The 13,808-nt window shown below is 32.9% G+C and overlaps 1 protein-coding gene and 1 long non-coding RNA gene across 2 annotated transcripts in view; both read right to left on the reverse strand.

The window, feature by feature from the left end:
* LOC126733918 (DNA damage-binding protein 1) overlaps positions 1-13,808 on the reverse strand; it is a 46,405-nt gene that overhangs the window by 1,061 nt on the left and 31,536 nt on the right. The window contains exons 14-15 of the mRNA XM_050437385.1: positions 6,564-6,905; positions 3,386-3,661 (exon numbers count right to left, since the gene is read on the reverse strand). Coding sequence (XP_050293342.1) covers positions 3,386-3,661; positions 6,564-6,905 — 618 coding nt within the window. The remainder of the gene's footprint in view (positions 1-3,385; positions 3,662-6,563; positions 6,906-13,808) is intronic.
* LOC126733920 (uncharacterized) lies at positions 7,666-9,748 on the reverse strand. The gene is made up of 3 exons (XR_007659903.1): positions 9,238-9,748; positions 8,621-8,907; positions 7,666-8,365 (listed from the first exon to the last, which is right to left on the reverse strand). It is a non-coding gene; the product is annotated as an uncharacterized LOC126733920 (long non-coding RNA).

A 13,808-nucleotide genomic window follows, 5' to 3' on the forward strand; every position in this document is an offset into this window, starting at 1 on the left:
AAATTTTAATCAGAGCGCCACTTGATTTAAATATTTTACACCAAACCCTGATATATTATGATGGTAATATAAGCCCCCCTTAATCAAGAAAATGATGACCTATATTTATGCTTGTACCTAGATCCTAAAACCTGAAAATAATTTGGGAAAAACTCAAATAACAATCCATAGGTCCACCAGATTGTTATAATCATCCAAGAATTTACATAGAAAGAAAGAAATAAAGAAAATGTGCTATATTACGTAAGACAACAAAATCTTGTGTACAAGCATCCTAAAAACTAAAAAATTCCAAATTCACTTTAAATTTCAAATTTCAAACAAACATAACATCTAAAACACTACCATAAAATTTACACACATTACCAAAATTAATCATAACAAAACAGATTGAGAAAAAAAAGCATCTTTTTGATAAATTTCATTAAAAAATAAGTAAAGCTGTCAATAAAACAGAATTTAGAAGAAGTAAATTAAATTATTTAACAGGAAACAAAACTAAAACACTAAAATGATGTCAGAGCACAGGTTAAAAGGTATCATTAAAAAAATCGTCAAGGCTATAATATGCCCTGGATAATAAAAGTGATTTTAATTCCTTTTTGAATCTCTTAACTTCTAAAATTTGTCTGATACATAGAGGAACATGGTTGTAAATTTTTTTTGCTAAGGTATATAAGTGAGTTCTTGGTAAGGGGGGATGTAGGGATTGGTAAGGGAAAATCGTTAACCTGGCGAGTCATTTGAGATATAAAGAGAGGTTTACAAGAATCTCTTAACCCAGCGGAACATAGGTATCTAACTGCCTTTTTTTGAATCACAAAAATTATGTTTAATAATCCCTTGTTGCTTAAACCCCAAAAAGGCAAGCCATAACGAAGGTGGGACTCAATAAGAGAACTCATAGTCACTTCCATTTGTATAAAAAAATTAAATTCCACTGAGATATTTAAATTTAGATAATTATTCAAAATGTAATACTGTAGTAATTTTAAATAAATAAAAAATTGATAAAAGAATTAAAAGTTACTTGAGGTATGCTTAAGGCGAGGAATTAGTAAAAAAAAACAAATCCGCACTGAACTACTGTTCAAGGGGAAAATCCAAAACGTGATCACGTGTTGTTTACAAGAAGTATATGTTTGGAGCCTAATTCACAATACCTCACTGGCCCTAAAATACCTTTTACAAACTCTAATCAAGTCACATTAATCTAAATAAAAATTTTAAATAGTAAGGTTCGAATTTAAAAGCCTATTAATGGTATGTTGGTGCAATACAACCTGTTAACCAACAACCAACATTATGACTAAATAGGTTATTTGTAGCAAATAGCCGATCCCTTACAAGGTGATCCAGGCTCAATGTCAAAATCAATTATGTCGATGCTCGTTTCAAATGAAAACCCTCAGGTTAATGTTAATAGACTTAGCAAGAACCCCTTAACGTTTTTGTTTTACATACAAGAAAATAAACCCATAAATTTCAAATTAATAAATCAACCCCCAACCTCAAATCAAACCGTTCAATAAGAGAAAAATAAAATAAAATGTGCAAAAACTTGCGTGTCCTCTAATCTCTTGTGTATTTTGGCTAAGGTAGCTTAACTCGACAGCTCTGGAACCAGTCAGCTACAACCAGGGTAACGACCACATGGGCAAGTCGATTTCAGGCAAGTTCCAATCCAAAATCGCAGAGCCACAGTACAATGCTCAGTTCAGGCTGTGTTGAGGCTCACTTCAGCCGGTTGCCAACAGTGTTGGGATGACCAGAAGAAACCAGAGAATAGAGGAGAGAATAAGAAAAAGGAAAGACCTCTAAAATAGAGGACAAAAAAATCAGTAAAATAAACACACAATCAATTCTATGGCAATTACCAACATGTTGCTACATACCTAAGGTGGTGAGCGAGGCCTAGAGTCTCGTTTTGTGGTTAGAAAATTTCAAAATCCCATAAATGGTGTGGGAGCAGCCGACCAAATCCAAAAATATCAGGTCAATCCGAAATCCTCTCGGCTACAACTTCCCACTAGAGGTTCATCAAATTAAACCCCAAAACTTGGGAGGAATATTTTTCCGTTCAACCGAATTCTCGGCAAGATGAATTTAAATTTTCCTTAAAAACACAAAAATGTCGACTGTTCTTTCTGATAAGGGGATGGCTACAGGCTGGACAAGGAACTGACAGACAGTGACAGGGACACTGGCAGTGAACTTGTCACTCTCTCTCTTCGACACGATCTGACCCTGCCTCTTGGTGCAAACTACGCGGAGCCTCACTCTATCAAAATAGAAATTCCGCAATACCATAGCAAAATGATACTGCTCGGATACTAAAACATGGAAAACTAACAAAATTTTCCCAACGGGGCTACGAAATTCCAATTTTCCTCTTACGTCGCTCTGCCTGATTTATGCCGCTCCGTCATCCGCCAAATGGAAACCACACCTTAATGAGAGACAGGAACGCTGCCAAACCTCCACAACAAGTGTGTCAATAGTCATTACTGTCAATCGGCTAGTAGGGTTAGAAACCAGAAGTCAAGGAATGTTTATTTACCAAAACTTAACTTGAACAATTGAAGGGAAATATAGCAAGCAAAACTGGGGAGGCCAATTTCAAATCAATTAGGATACCTTGCCCAACATGATTCCGCTACAGAAGAAAGTATTTGTAAGTTTTCCTACACTAACGGATCACCATCTAAAAGGTCTTATTTACTCCACTCATAGCGCAATCTGTGGCACAACAGCACCCTCTAGAAGTCCCTCCATACCCCAGACATATACCGGCCTCATAGAAACTCTTGACAAATAAATCAAAGGTCAGAAAGTTCCCAACACCAGGTACATGAATAACTAAGGAAATATAATACAACTAACTCCACCGAGGTGTGCTGACAGGATAGGGTAGGTAAATACATTCCTAAGAATAATCAAACCCCAAAAGCCTAAAAAAATAAATTGCATTGCTATCAAACCCCAAATTCCATTTATAAAACTGTAAATCACACAACTCTTTCAAGCCGATACCAAAACCCATAAACTTTTGCCCGAATTTATATGAAATCCCATGTTACATGCTTAGGGCAAAATCTGCATGTAACAAAGTCTAGGTCAAATTTACCGAGACTACATTTGGCAATACTGTTTTTATTTTGTATTTGCGCTCCATTTAAGCTTGTGTTAGTATACTTGGATACTTTTACATAAATTATTCAATAAATCTGTAACTTTTGTTCAGATCATTTTCGGTCTAAGCGACATTTGTAAAGCTTGTATTGTTAAATTTGTTCCTTCTAATTTCATAAGAATATTCTTCCCGGTAGCTTCTGGGATTTTGGACTTTGAAGTTCAATTTACATCATAACAAAGAGTTTCTTACCGATAGCCCCGCTAACCGTCCCAAATAAGACGCATCCCCTGGTGGGCGTCGACGTTTCGCCGATGTTCTGCATCACCAGGGATCCGTGCCGGAACACGTTGACCATATCGCCCACGTGGAAGTGGCCCACTTGATTCATCGAGGAGCGCTCGTCGTCGGTCGTCGCCGCGCTGTCTTTTTGGCACACGAACATATTGAACGAGTTTTCGGCGCCCAAATAGACGTCGTCGTCGAGGAATTCGATCGCGGTCATCCAGTTCGGGTTATAATCCCGCGCTAATCAGCAAATAAATGAATGGGTGATTAGAAAAAGGATAACATTTCAAAAACACGATTAAATCGCAGACCACCTTCGTATAACTACATTTTTGCTGAGCTAACATTACTGGAATGTTATCGTTCATCCACGCAATGTAACATCGGTGTCATTTATAACCTTTAGAGTCTCGGACAGCTGTTTTGCAGTTTTAACAGCTCTTGAAACGGCAAAAAGGTGTGCAGTTGTAGAACTTATGGTATGTAAAAGAAGAGCGTCTAAATTTTACAAAAAATTCCAGGCAATCAAAAAGACCTGTAAGCAAAGAAATGACATTGGTGCAATAGTTTTTGATTGTATGCAAAACCTTTCCCTTCCTTTAATGCCGGTTCAGGAGATGTTCTACTACCTACGTAAAATTTGGTATTAGGTACATTTTTAATGTTCATAGCCTTGGTAATGATATATCAATGTTCTACACATACACAGAGGGAGATGCTCCAAGGAAGTGTGTACGTCAGTTTTGGACTTCATTGGCAAACAAATCCTTAAAGAAGTAAAAAATCTTGCATGTGTTTAGTGATGCATGCGCAGGACAAAACGATAATCGTAATTTAACCAAGTTGTTTACTGTACTAACTAATCGGAGGACAAGTTTTTTGCATTGTGATAGAAACTTTTCAGTCACAATTCTTCTCTTTAAAAAAATATAATAAGGTTTATTCTCCTGATCAATACAATGAAATCGGCTAACAAATACCAATATACTGGATTTCAAAGGCTGGTGGCCACAATAATTTAAAAAGACGGCCAAAGATGTTGAAAAAAGACAGTCTTTTACCATAAGAAAATACAGAAATTGAACATATTATACCCAAACAATAAATGGTACATCAAGGCGTCTGAATTCATTGATGATTTCACTTATGGCCTTTTTAACGTGAAGAAACAAGACAAACCTTTAAACCTTCCCAATTTGAAAGCATACAATGGCAAATTTCCTATCACCAAAGAAGCTTGAAGATGTTGCCAAAATAAAAAATTTCATACCAAAAGACTACAGGACTTTTTATGATAATATTCTCAGAAATCCCACAACAAATAGAGAAAACAGTGACTCAGAAGAGGAAGACTGAAAAGCATATAAACATTAACAATTTTAGGTTTCTGTCATGCATATTCCTTAATAAAAATTAGTTGTTAATAAGGGCCATTTTTTTACTCGCGTTTTCGATTTTGGGTGCAAAAAGGGTAAGATTTTTGTCAAATGTCAATAACCATTAACCTAATAGGCGTGGACCATCAATACTTTGGCATTAAATTTACGTTGCCAAAGTACACAATTGCGGCCAATAGAAATATTTTTAGTAAGTCTATTTTGCCAAGAGTTTGCAGACGGTAGCTAAGAATTATTGGAGGCTTGGGATTATTCGAAGGTTCACTTATGACTGGCTATTAAAAAATATAATCTTGATTATAACTATTAAATAAGAGGGCGCCACTTAGTTTTTTTTTTTTAATGAATCAAAACTAAGAAAAAGACTTGGTATATAAGTTTCAATTAACAATTAAATGACCCTGGATAAAGTAGATTTAAAGAGACAAAAAAAATATCTTAACAATACAACCAAATTATATTTACATCAAAGAATTGTATACACCTCATGTTCTAATCTGTTAAATGTTAATAATTTATTATGAATTAAAATATGAATAATGTTAAGATGATTAAAATAAGTTTGACAAAAGTAACATTTAAATTATGATTTCACTACTAGGTAGATTTCAGCACTTGAAAAATAAATTGCAATTATTAAACTTTTTAATATATATTTGTAGTACGCAGGGGAAAGTTCATGAACCTTTTTACCTAAGGCATATCAGCCTTAACCGAGTTATATCTACTTAACTACCAAAAAGGTACTGAAAAATACTGAACAAAAAATAACTAAAATTATAGATAAGAAATTGACGTATTTAATTATGATATTGATTAAATATTTGTAGCAATAAAGGTACATTAATAAAAATTTAAACAAGTGAGACAAATCTATGGTTAGTAATATTTAAATAAATGGAATAAACTGGCCTGTATATTCCTCCAAGAAATGAACTTTGAAAGTCTTCAAAATCGAGGCTGTGAATGTATGCCATTTGTAGCTTAGCTATCTGGACTGGGAATCTCTAATACTAGCTCTAACTCTGGCTCCAGCTCCACAGCTTTCAGCAATTGCTCGGGGAAATCAACAGCCTGCAGCCATCAACAATTGAAGGAGAATAAAGAGGAAAACGGAAAAGTAAAACCCTAAAACAACGGTTGCCATTGTATTCACTGACGATAAAAATGAATGGCGTTCCAAATGTGACACACTCACCTTGCTAAGTTTCATTATCTATCCATCAAAATCTTGTGCATCCCGCACCAGAATTATGAAATAAACAGTTCCCTAAAGGAACAAGATTAAGGACTATAAATTATAAACCATATTGGCCACTTCCTGCTTCACAAATTTCGGAAATAAAAAACTGGCCTTTTACGTGCGTTTCTACCTGCGACACGGGAACAAGTCCTCGAAAAATGGATGCAGTACCGACTAAATCAGTAACCACCCCACCTCTCGCCTGAGCTGTCAATGTCAGCCAATCAGAGAAAACATTAATTAAGATCAATCAGAAGAGTGATGGACCGTCAACAGAAAGCATGAATAATTAAACCAGGAGAGTGATGCGTTACAGTAGTAATGTGTCATTGACAATGTGAATTTAAAGAAATATCAATAAAAGAAGTTGACTGAAATTATTAATATAATTATTGAAATTAATGAAATATCAATGAAGCGTTAGTGAAAATAAGGAATAGAAAAATAAAACGCTACAGTTGTCAAATGTCGTTTTTCATCGTTCAATCATTGTTTCACTCACCGATTTCTTCGAAACTGCCCTCCATAGTTTTATACTGTAACAACGTGATGCTCCGCATCAAATCCCCGACCAGTATGAACTCCCCTTTGGTTTTTAAGTATAAGGAAACGATATTATTGAAATGCGAACACTCCAATCGTAATTCCTTTTCTGCGGTCCACTCGAACAGTCGCACGGTGCTATTTATGCTCGCCAACAATTTCCCATTGAATTCTGATAAAGAGTAACAAGCGCCTTTAATTTCTTTTTCCAATATTTGGACCAGTTTGTTCTCGTTCCATTGGAACACCAAGATACGGCCCTGTTTCGGTTCGGATTCTTCTGGGTTTACTGTCGACGTACCTAAATAAAAAAAAAAATCATGGAAATGCGTTTGTTGGTTATTAAGGTGGGTGATTTGAGTCACTCATAACCTAGTTGGGTTTAACCGAGTTGCCAATTTTAGCTATGTTATGCATACTTTTTACTTTATTCTATTTGAATCTTAAAAGAAGAAAATTAGCACTGATAACAATGCACTTTTACGAGTATATCGCGAGAGCCGTAACATTTTCAATAGGTTAAAAAGAAAAAAATACTCCAACTGAGAATTACCCATAAATTATGGAATATGTATAGTTAGAAAAGTTTATAAAGAACCGGTGACATCAACAGGCGGCAAAATCCGCGCATCTCGTTATTCTATCGATCGGGTCAGATGACTATGTCGAGGTCTGAAGACAGTGGAGGCGGCGCACTTGTTGGAATTATTAATATTTATTTGTACTAGAGTTTAAATAGCCCTAGATTTTTAGTAGGTGTAGCTAGCGATATTATAAGTGCGTTTGATTTAGTTGAAATACCAACTAAGAATGCATATATTTGAATTTAATTGCTCCGAGATTCGTTTAAAAAAATGTAGATAAATTAAAATTATATTTTTTAGCATTGTGATGTGCCCATAAAAAATCTAATAAAAAATAGTTTTACTTACAGGAGGATACAGTTCGCTAATTATTTTTAAAACATGACTTCAAATAGGTAGCTGAAAATTATTCTTTATTCGCATTTTTTTTTCAGGATTAGGTATTTTAAACGACTTGTGTAAAGAAACAAATTGGTATAAGCTTAAAGTTTTATTTCATTATTTTACATATTATATATTTTTATTCACTATCAGATAGTGTATTATAACCTAAATCAGATTCATCCGATGAAGACCATTCGATCTCTTCATCAGATGAGCCTGTATTTACTGTAAATTTTAAAAAATCCAATGCTTCATCAAAAAGGTGATGACTTTCGAAATATTGTTTTTCTATGTTGTCTATATGGTTGCAAATATTTATCCACTCATCATTCGAAATTTCTGCCTTGTCAAAGTTTCGACATCCGCCAATTTAAAAGTGGAATTTCTGCTTGCCACCCAATTCTTAACAGTTGCCCAAATTTTTTCTATCGGATTAAGCTCTGGGTGGTATGGAGGCAAACGTAACACAATGTGTCCATGCTTTTATGCTTTTCCATTAGGTCGTCCAACTTGGTTTTTACAGGATACTTTTTTTTATTTTCAGACACTATTTCATATAACTCTGTCTTGGTGAGTTTTGCATCAAATGTAAAATTACGTTCCTTGAGCCAGTCAACTATTTCCTGCTTTTTACTTCCAGATGTAACATTCTTGACTACAGGCACATTGTGATAAGCTGCATTGTCTAATACTAGGACGGAATTAGGTAGTAAATTTGGAATTAACTGATTTTCGGCCCATTTCATGAAGTTGTGATGGTTCATATCATCATGATAGTCTCCGTTTTTTGACCCTAAAAAGAGAAGAATAAAAGATTTTAAAATAATCTTATAAAGTTGTCAGTGTGGTATTAATTATCAAAATATCAATATTGATAATGGTAAAAGGTTGACTAAATATTATAGGTGAAAATATGGGTAGGGAACTGGGACTGAAAAGTATAAGTACCCGCTTATCCAATCAACGAACTAAGAGTATCATTTCTGCGTATTACATTTTAATATCATGTTTGGTATTACTTTATATAGAAATAACTAAAAAATTTTACCTGAGCGAAAAATCAGTAACCCATTATTTACGAAACCATTTCTTCCCCCAGCATGAAGAATTATCAGTCTCTGTCCTTTGGAAATGGGTTTTCTAATTCCATGTCGACTTTCATCAAACCACCCTTTGTCCTTTGTATGACTGCTATGTATGTAACTTTCATCAGTATATACAATATTACGGCCTTCCTCTTTATATTTAAAAATTTGCTTTAAATATTTGATCCTTTTCAATCGTATGTCGTAAGATTCCATAAGAGCTTTTCTGTTATCGTCCGTTTTGGTCCATCTATAAAAAAAACTTATATGTAATTAAAGGGACATATTAATGTATTAAACAAATTTCTCATGATATTTAAAAATAAAATTAGCAAAGACGTAACTTAATAAAATAAAAAGCTTAATAAATTAAAGAATATTAAGATAGGTACTCTGGCAGGTACTTTCCAAATAAGAATATGTAAATAAATAAATCTCCATATGGTTATTTTATGTCAAAACCCAAAAAAATACTTAACAGGTGCCACTTTTGTCTAAATAATAAAATATTCTGGTGTTATATTGCAATGTAGGGTAAGTAAATTACTTGGGTTTTACAACTGAAATACACTGTACTTACATTTTAGAGTAGGTCTTCTTTTTTCAAATATGTAGAAATCATACACTATTTGTTTTATATCTTTAATTTGGGTCAAAGTAATGTTACCAATCTTCTGAGATTTTCTTAACCTTTTTTTCCTTGGACTGGTAAAGGAACAGGAAGGTATATTTTCTATATCTTCTGACTCTTGGACCACTCTTCTGTAAGTTGACTGGGATACTCGAGTGGCAGCTAACGTACGTTGTCTAAAATAATTATATACTATTATTGTAAGTTATCAATACAATAAAAATTAAAATTTGAAAACATCCTACAATAAAATATGAATTTATATTGTTCACTTACCTAACATTTTTCAAAGGAATAGTAATTCCTTGCTCTGCTTCTTTTTTCATAAAAGCTGCCAAGTTAGAAATAATCTCTCTCTTGGCTGTGAATTATTTGTCCTTGTTTACCTACTTTCTTAGGTGACATCTAAAAAAAAATTAGAAAGGAAAAAAATTAATATACACATGCACACTCTAGGCTGTACATATAGTATATTTAAAATAATATAATTTTTAACAGTAATTAATTTTCATTTATTTTTTAAAATTATTAGACAATTGAATAATTTAAACCAATTTTACTTACCTTTTACAATAAAAATTGGATAGTCTAACTAAAAAACTATAGTCTATTTCACTATTATACTTAAAAAAAAACACAACAGATTTTAAATGCCTTATAACACGATTAACTCACTTCCCGTACGAGCCGACACTGAGTAGGCCTTCAGGCTACGTCATAGGCTTTAAATCCCCGGCAGGTACAAAGAAACGAAGTACGGCGGCTGCTTTGTTCTTGTGGTTTCTTTAATAAGAAGCGAGAGAAAATATATTGCGGTCGTCTTTTCTCTCTGCCACCGGATTTTCTATCGATTTTGTGTTGAAAAATGGGTTTGTGCGCATATTGAGCAGCCGGTTCTTTATAAACTTTTCTACCTATATATGCAGGTATTATATTATTTTAATTATCAATTTATTAGTGTATTATAATAGTTGGATTATCAAGGAAAAAGAAATTTAATACATATATATTTATAAAATAATTAATAATTTATGACCTGCACCTACCGTTAATCCTTTTTATAGGACCTTTCGAGTTGTCTTTTTATTATCTACCAGTTGTATCTTAAAGGGCTCATCTGATAACTGGAAACGTATCATCCATTTTTCTCTAAGAGACCAAACGAAAACAAAACAAAGGTAAGAATACAAAGTCACGGTCTCAGCAGAATCTTTTGATGAGACCGCGACTTTGTGTTCTTACCTTTGTTTTGGTCTCATCTGATAACAGTAGGTAAACCAAACATGTCTTAATCTAATTATGCATAACATATATTTAAATTGGAAAATGATTTGGGCCCAGGGTTATTAATCGCTTTTTTTTATTAGAACCTGCCAATGTACAGTGGCGAAGCGTACGAGTAGACAAGGTAGACACTGTCTACCCAAAATTATCCTGTTATTTATCATTAATTTATCACCTAATTATTTCATGTAATTGTTGAATTTAAATTAAAATTCAACAATTTAAATTGATCTGGTCGGCCGCAATACATCTTCAGTTTTGTTTTGTTTTGATGAATCTGCATTTGGCATTTGGTGCGGGCGCGTGCTCTAGTAATTTAATATTTAGTAGTATTTTTATTTTTGGGTGTATAAAAAACGTTTTTTTAGTGGATATTTTAATTTTAGTGGTTATTTATGAATGACTGTTTTTATTTGTCTTATTTAATTTTAAAATAATGAATATTGAAGATCCAATTACATACATTAAAGAACGAAACTTTTCTTCTTTATCATTAGAAGAAAAACTTAATTTAAAAAATTCTCAAAAACGACCTGATCTTAATATTTCACAAAAAGACGGCAAAACTATCCGGAAATTCCAAAAAACCTGGTACGAGTCGTTCAGCTGGTTGACGGGAAGTGTCAATTTGAATGCTTTGTACTGCTTTCCCTGTGTTTTATTTGGCGGAGAAGAAGCTTGGGCAAAAGATGGCATCAATGTAATCAAAAATTTTGTTCAGAAAGCGAACAAACATGCTACCTCGAAAAAACACATTTCATGTAATGAATTTTTTTGCATGTTGGGAAAAGTCCGCATTGATCACACTCTTATTGAGGCGCGAAAAATTAATGCTCTTCAACACAATGAGAAAGTGAAAAAAAATAGACAGATAGTAGGCCGATTAATTGACGTTGTATGTTTTTTGGCGAAGCAAGAACTTGCATTTAGAGGCCATGATGAGACTGGAGAGTCAAGAAATAAAGGTAGGTTATTGTAACTTAATTGCTAAAATGTTAGCATTGAATATAAATATCTTCTCTCTCTTGTTGAATCTATCACATGTGTAGTTCAGGAAATAATCTTAGAAGAATTAAAAAACACCGAATTTGTTTACTACAGACAATTCGTGTTGTGCGCAATTTAGTGTTATTTTGAGGCATGTCTGTAAAAATGAGATAGTAGAAAGATTTCTTGGATTTTATGATGTATCTGGTGATAAGACGGCCGTAGGTCTTAGTAATAAAATATTGGAAGTGTTAAAATTATGCCAAGTCGAAAAAAAACTTGTATCCCAAACTTATGACGGGGCTAGTATATCAGGCTATCATATCAGGAACTAAGGGTGGCGTACAAACTATAATAAAAAAAATCTGTCCACAAGCACTGTTTATACACTGTTATGCTCACCAACTAAATTTAGTTCGTTTACATTCTTCCAAGCGAATTACTAATGTTAAACTGTTTATTTGTAATTTAAGTAGTTTTAAAACTTTTTTGCAAGATCTCCTTTACGAGCAGATGAATTAAGAAAATCAGGTTTTAATATTCCAAGTGGGTCTGACATAAGATGGAATTTCCATTCTCGGTCAGTATTCTCTATTTTTCGAAACTATCACACTCTATTAAAAATTCATAGGAGATTCTGATAAATTCGATCCAGAAAGTACTAATTTGGCTATAGGTTTAATCAAAATATTAAAACAACCTAAATTTGTTCTTATGTTATGTCTTTTTTATAACATTTTCGTGTTTTCAAATCATTTATACTCAATTTTGCAATCAAAAATACTCAAATCCTGCAATTTGTTTTAAAGAAGAAGAACAAACAATTAAAAATACATCTGATTTACGTAAAGATGAAACTATTGCTTCTTGTGTAGACCAATGTGACGAATTTTTAGGTGACGCGATTTCTGAGAATATTAAGATGAATTTTAAAAGAGTTGCATTTAAGGTAATTGATACAATTATTATTCAATTGCAGGAACGATTTAGCGATATTCACAAATTATCATTTATAAATCTTTTTGAAAGGGAAAAATATCCCGATTATTTAAAATAATCCCCAAAATACCTTTACCAAAAATTGGATAGTACCTATCCAAAAATTTTTAATTTATTAAAACTAGAAAATGAACTATCAGTTATATATGCTTGTGATATTAAACAACATTTAGAACCATTACAATTATTTAATTATATTTAGAGACAAACTAAGACAAGTAGAGTTATGCACAAAATATCTCACAGGTAGCAGTGCTGAGCGGCGGATCAGCCGAAACGACTCCCTTCTCAATCTAATTATATTTATGATAATGATTTAAATGATGTTTTTTCTGAAAGTATAAAATTATTGAGGCTAATTTTTACTATACCAGTGACCAGTGCCTCCTCAGAAAGATCTATGAGTACCTTAAAACGAATAAAAACATATTTGAGAAACTCGATGAAGAACGAACGGTTGTCAGCGTTATCCACGCTATCTATAGAAAAATATATCGTTGCAGATTACAATCGACACTCACAATTTAAAGAAAAAGTCATTGACAATTTTGCTATGAGCAAATCGCGTCGTATTGAACTTCTTTATAAAGCAATATGAATATTTATGTAAAGTATATACATGTAATATTTATAATATATGTTATGTTTTCTTGTAAGTAGTATTTATTTTTATGCTATCTATTATTATTTTTTTCTTTTTTATATCACTGCATAATTTTTCTCTTTGAGTTAACCTTTAATGCGCTTTCATTCCCTATTTCACTAAAGTGAATAATATGAAATACACATTTTTTTTCTAATTAGCGATTTTTATTGTTTGGCTACCCGAAAAAAAAGTTCACGCTTCGCCACTGCCAATGTAGCCTTTTACTTACTATTTTAGAACCGCCCATCTTTTTCTGAAAGTGTGCAAGTATCTGTTTAATTTTTCATTTATTGATAATGTTGTGATATCGCGTTAATTTTGTTCCTTGGCGTTTACATTAGCTTTTGTGTGGTATCGTGGTTTTTTAATTAGTAATAAGGAACATTTAAAAAATAAAGTTTTGAAAGATCAGACTTGTGAGGTTATTGCAAATGTAATAAAAATTGGTAATGAGGAAAATGCCAATATTGCTTTTAAGCGACCCTTAAAAAATTAAACAGAACAAGTATCTATGTATTGTGGAGTAGGGCGATCTACAATAATTAAAATTAAAAATAAGACTAATATCGACGTGAGTTTGACCCTACAGAGCTTTTATCGTCTC

The sequence above is a fragment of the Anthonomus grandis genome, chromosome 3 (genome assembly GCF_022605725.1).
Source record: "Anthonomus grandis grandis chromosome 3, icAntGran1.3, whole genome shotgun sequence".
Lineage (NCBI taxonomy): Eukaryota > Metazoa > Arthropoda > Insecta > Coleoptera > Curculionidae > Anthonomus > Anthonomus grandis.